This window comes from Triticum aestivum, chromosome 3A, assembly GCF_018294505.1.
Source record: "Triticum aestivum cultivar Chinese Spring chromosome 3A, IWGSC CS RefSeq v2.1, whole genome shotgun sequence".
NCBI classification, from domain to species: Eukaryota; Viridiplantae; Streptophyta; class Magnoliopsida; order Poales; family Poaceae; genus Triticum; species Triticum aestivum.
Window position 1 is genome coordinate 751023559 of NC_057800.1, and position 5090 is coordinate 751028648.

Genomic DNA, 5090 nt, shown 5'->3' on the forward strand with positions numbered 1-5090 from the left:
TGCAATGGAAGTAGGTATAATGTTAGTCAATGTTACTTTACCAGAATGTTTGGAATGTTCATCATGATCTGCTTAGGCTGCTAGATGAGTTTCATGTAAAAAACATAGATAACTGTAGACTAAAACTTTGTGATATTACCATGACCCCTACAGGAAAAATGGTGATATAATTCAAAAGTACATCCACATTTGTATTTTGAATTTTTTCATTAAAATTATTCCTGAAGTGTTGGTTAATAGGTTGATTAGGATTGTAAAGAGTGTTATTAGGGTTTCTCAGACCGCTTTTCTCCAAGGTATGTATATTAGAGAGAGTACTGTTATTACACGAAACCCCGAATGACCTACATAAAAGATATGTTATGGAGTGCTCTTCAAATTGATTTTGAGAAAGCTTTTGGGAAAATCAAATGTCCTTTCCTTTTGGAAGTGCTATAAATGAAATGATTTCTCGGCAAATCGAATGGATGGAGCATGACTTTTTTTCTTAGAAAGTAAGGTGAAATTCAGGTAAATGGAGAAATTAGACAAATATGCTCTTTATGCACTATCTATCATTTGTAGACATAGGAGTTAGACAAGGACTGACCACTGGAATGGCAAATCATTTAGTAGAAGAGTGGCCATACTGCAATATGCAAATGGCATAGTATTGCCTCTACACTTTGCCTTGGAACAAGCGAGAAATTTGAAGTTCCTTATGTGCCTTTTGTGCAAATGTCTGGCCAGAAGCTAATAAAAGTGAGGGGATGTGTTTTCGTCATGTCAAAGATAAACTCTACTTATATGAGGAAGTTTTCACTTGCAAAGTAGAACTACCTATGAAGTATCTAGGTAGGCCTGTAGAGGACGTTAAAAGAATCAGAAATAGTGATTAGAATGCAACAGTTAAAAAAGTAGAGAACACACTGAATTGTTGGAAAGACAAAAATCTTTCTTTCAGTCGAGGAAAGCTGTAATTAACACTTCATTAACCAGTGTGCCATTATGCATGCTTTCTTTCTAGAAAATATCTAAGGGTGTTATGAAGAATTTGACACATTTAGAGCAAGGTTCCTTTGGAGTGGAGAAAAATAATACCACATGGTCTCCTGGCTTGTTGAATTGTTTCGTCACAATATATAAGCATCTTCGGTAACCATTTTAATGCACGAGGTGCTTTGCAAGATTTTCTTGTCAATCGTATTAAATATTGTATTTATTTAGAAATAATGGCAAGGTTACATTTTTCACTAAATGTCCATATGAAAAATGCAATAGTTGAAAGAACTTGTCATTTCATTAGTTAAATCGGTGAGCAATGCTTTTTCCCAACAAGAGAAAAACACAAAGGAAATTAATTAGTCTACTGAAGAAGTATATGAGGGCTTACTCTTTGCCCCTTAGGAAATCCTGCAGGCTGACGCAGAGGCGCTGGAGGTCCATGGCATCCTCGTCATGGTTGCCTTGAGGGTCAATATCCAGGAGTATGTTCTTGACAACCTCCTCATGGGTGCCAGCCGAAGGAACCCATGCCCGATGAGGAAATTTCATGCCGGCTTCACTGGAATAGAATTGTTTGGCAAGAAGGGTCTTGCCTAGGCCACTGAAGCCAACGATGGAGATCACCTTGGGCGCCTCTTGCCTGCCGGTTAGCTGTACAAGCTCCTGCAGCTCAGCGAGGCGCTCCAACATGCCCACGGCCTTGTCGGAAGGAACATACCGCTCAGAAGGTTGGCGTGGCCCTTTTCGTGAAGCGATGCATGTCTTGACTTCCTCGTGTAGCTTCTGGACATTGTCGTTGAATCCCTGGATCTTGGTTGCGAACTCGGTGCAGCTCTCCATAGATCCCTTTTGCTTTTGCAGGAACTGGTGTATGCAGTCCTGCGTATCTTGACACAAGAGTTTGAGTCGCCGATCGATCCTCATCAGCCTGGCTTTGTCACCTTCTTGCCGGGAGTAGCCATCTTCAAGTTGTGATTGCACCGCTTCAGCCTCACTCTTGAAATCTTGAATGTTAGCGTTGATGGCAATCTTGTCTCGCTTAGAGTCTTTAAGCTTTTCCCGAAGCTTGGGCAAGATGGTATTGAAGAAGGCACCAAACGCAATGGCCTCCATCTCTCTCAATTTGCCTATTGGAGTGCTCCGTGGCTGCAGGTGGTGGTGTACATGAGTGGGAAATGGCGAACTCTCATATCATGCATGGACCTCAATGCTCAAGGACAACTTAAGCGTGCGTGCTTCCTCAAAAAAAAAACTTAAGCGTGCGTACAGATCTAAAAGGGACCAGTAAAGAGTTAATAAGAGTGTAATTTAATTTGCAAGAACAAGCGGGGGTTCTTAACTAGTACTGTATATGTATGCTGTAGGCCGGCGATTATAAATTTCGTAAAGTTGCAGTGCTTTTATGCATTTCTTTCTTTCTTGTGATTCCATACAAGTTGAGTGGTTAGAGTGTAAACCGGCGGGTGGGCCGGGGAGAGGTCAAACCGGTGGCTATGCTGCTCATCATGAGGCCTAGAGTGCAGCATGCACCTTCAATCTTGGTTTGAGCCTCAAAAACCAATTCGTTCACTCTAAGCTAGGTGATTTCGTCCGTCGACCTAATGAGAAGAACTAGCTGACTTCTCTCTGCCAGGTAACACTCTCTTTGCTTTCATACGCTCGCAATCGAATCGTTGGCACTAACTGCACGGAGTTCCATCTTTCAGGATGCATGATGGGCTTGACTTGAGGCCATCCAAGATGGATGATCCAGACACGGAGATGGATGATTCTTCTTGTGCTTGGCTCGAGGGTTTTCCTGTTACTGCTACCTTGGGCCCTGCTGGCCCCGTCATCCAGCAACTCCGCTCGCTGACCACTGTAGCCAACGTGGTTAGCAAGGATGAGATTCAGATGCTCGCAAACAATCTGGAGGTTTTATGCATCTCCCTCATGCATCAGTCGGAGGCAGCGGAACCTCTGAGCTTCACGGCCAGGTGCTGGATGAGCGAGGTCCGGGAGCTTTGTTATGACACCAAAAACTACTTGGATGATGCCCCGTTTATTTCCAAGCAAGACGATGACCATCGCCTCACACCAGAAGAGAAGCAGGAAAATGCCCAGTTTGAATTCCAGATGCTTGAGGCTCGGGTGATGCATGCCAACAAGAGAAGGGAAAGGTACGGATTTGACCAGCAGCAGTGCATCATCAACAAGCCAAAATGTCCTCCGTCTATAGGACGTCGGCTTCAATCAGTTATTTTCCCGGAACTGATTGATGGCGGCCGCTTGGATAATCTTGGAAATTTGATTTGGCGCAAGGACGAGGGGCAACAGCTCACGGTTGTATCTCTGGTTGGGCTTGAGGGTGTTGGCAAGACCACACTCGCCAAGAGGATATACCACCATGTCCAGACCTGTGAGCAATTCCATTGCCGGGCTTTTGCCAAGGTGTCTCGGAACCCGGACATGAGGAGGCTTCTAACCACCATTTTCACACAGATACATATTCAATCCCCGCCCGACTTTTCTTCTCCTTCTTCTCAGCCTCCTGCTCGATGCTTGGATGCGCAGGACCTTATCGCAAATATCCAACTCCATCTGCGACACAAAAGGTATGTATGTACCTATGTAATATATTTTCTCACAACCTATCTTTAAATTTAGGTTTTCAAGAAACCAAAACACCTCACTTCCGTAGCCACGCCATGAGCTAGTCAGACCCGTTTGCACGTCATACAAAAAACTATAGGATTTCCCCGCAAAAAAAAAACCAATACAGGATTAGAGTAAACTAGAAGAGTTGGATGCGCTTTGCCGTGCTGTTGATGTTATTGGGTTTTCATAATTTCTTTACTCCCTTTATTTCAAAATATTAGATGCATTAGTTTCTGAAAAGACAAACCTCTTTATGTTTGATTATTTGTAGAGAAATATATCAATATCAATAATATCAAATCGGTGTCATTCGATTCAATGAAATGAATTTTAGTACCCCTCCGTAAACAAATATAAGAGCGTTTAGATAACTAAAGTAAACGCTCTCATATTTATTTACATAGGGAGTAGTTTATTTATTTAATATTGTGGATGTCGGTATGTTTGGCTTTGAACTTTGTCAATGTTAAAGAAATTTGACTTTCAAAAAATCTAATACACCTTATATTTTAGAACTGATGTAATATTTCGTTTGGCGAGTTGGAGAAATGATGGAGTGTATTTTATTTTTATTTATAAAGCGGTGTTTTCAATGGGCCTTTTGCCATGTGATTCTAGTTTATCTGCCAATCAAACCATACTTTTGTGAGAAAATGTTCTACGTTGATGGCTCCATGTACTATACTTGTATTACAGCATGACATGTTTGGTTTGTTTCTCTAGGTGGCGAAAGTGTGCGTGGGGTTGATACGTTTCCATATGTCGGTTATTGTCGATTGATTTGGGAAAAATGTTGACCCGGTCAAAATGTGGGCTAAATCCAAAATTAAATACCTTAATCAAATGGGACTGCTTCAATATTAGGGAGTGTAGCGAATTTTAAAAAATAGAATGAGAGAGCTCATTAAGAAATTGTTGACCTGATCAAAATCGAGTGGGCTAATTTTAAATTGAAGACCTCAATTGATTAAGAGGCCTCTAAACTTAAGGAACAAAGTATATTAGATAGATTACACAAAACTGGTAGAACTGATGACTGTTTGAGGTGGCCAAGACAGCGAAACCGGCGGGTTGGGCCCACCTACCGGGTCAACGTGGCATTGTCTACATGTAAGATTTACCGAGGTGGACATGGGTCCCACCTATCATTGATCCACCTCCTTCCTTCTCATCTCGGCCACACAAGGACATCGAGGTCGTCCAGCTAGTGTTGGCGCAAACTAATGTGCCAGGGGTGCACTGTGAGTGCTAGGGGTCCTACATTATGAGTGCTAGGGGAGCACTGACCAGCGTAGATTCACTCACATACAAACATGTACACTTGCACAAGTAGTACTAAGCTTTAAAACTATAAAACTAAATGGTTTCTTTCTTAAGAACTGGCTTACTTACAACAAAGGGATTACAAAGTCGACTATAGGTTGCACATAACATGCACTACAAACAGTACTACTTGTGTGAACATGGAT

General features: G+C 42.0%; 2 protein-coding genes across 2 annotated transcripts in view; one reads left to right on the forward strand and one right to left on the reverse strand.

Moving 5' to 3' along the window:
- LOC123059720 (disease resistance protein RGA4-like) overlaps positions 1-2205 on the reverse strand; it is a 4884-nt gene extending 2679 nt beyond the window's left edge. The window contains exon 1 of the mRNA XM_044482210.1: positions 1373-2205. Within this exon, the coding sequence (XP_044338145.1) occupies positions 1373-2097 (725 nt within the window). The 5' untranslated portion in view covers positions 2098-2205. The remainder of the gene's footprint in view (positions 1-1372) is intronic.
- Positions 2206-2456: 251 nt separating this feature from the next.
- Positions 2457-5090, forward strand: part of LOC123063739 (uncharacterized) — a 14117-nt gene continuing 11483 nt past the window's right edge. The window contains exons 1-2 of the mRNA XM_044487650.1: positions 2457-2617; positions 2691-3578. Coding sequence (XP_044343585.1) covers positions 2692-3578 — 887 coding nt within the window. The 5' untranslated portion in view covers positions 2457-2617; position 2691. The remainder of the gene's footprint in view (positions 2618-2690; positions 3579-5090) is intronic.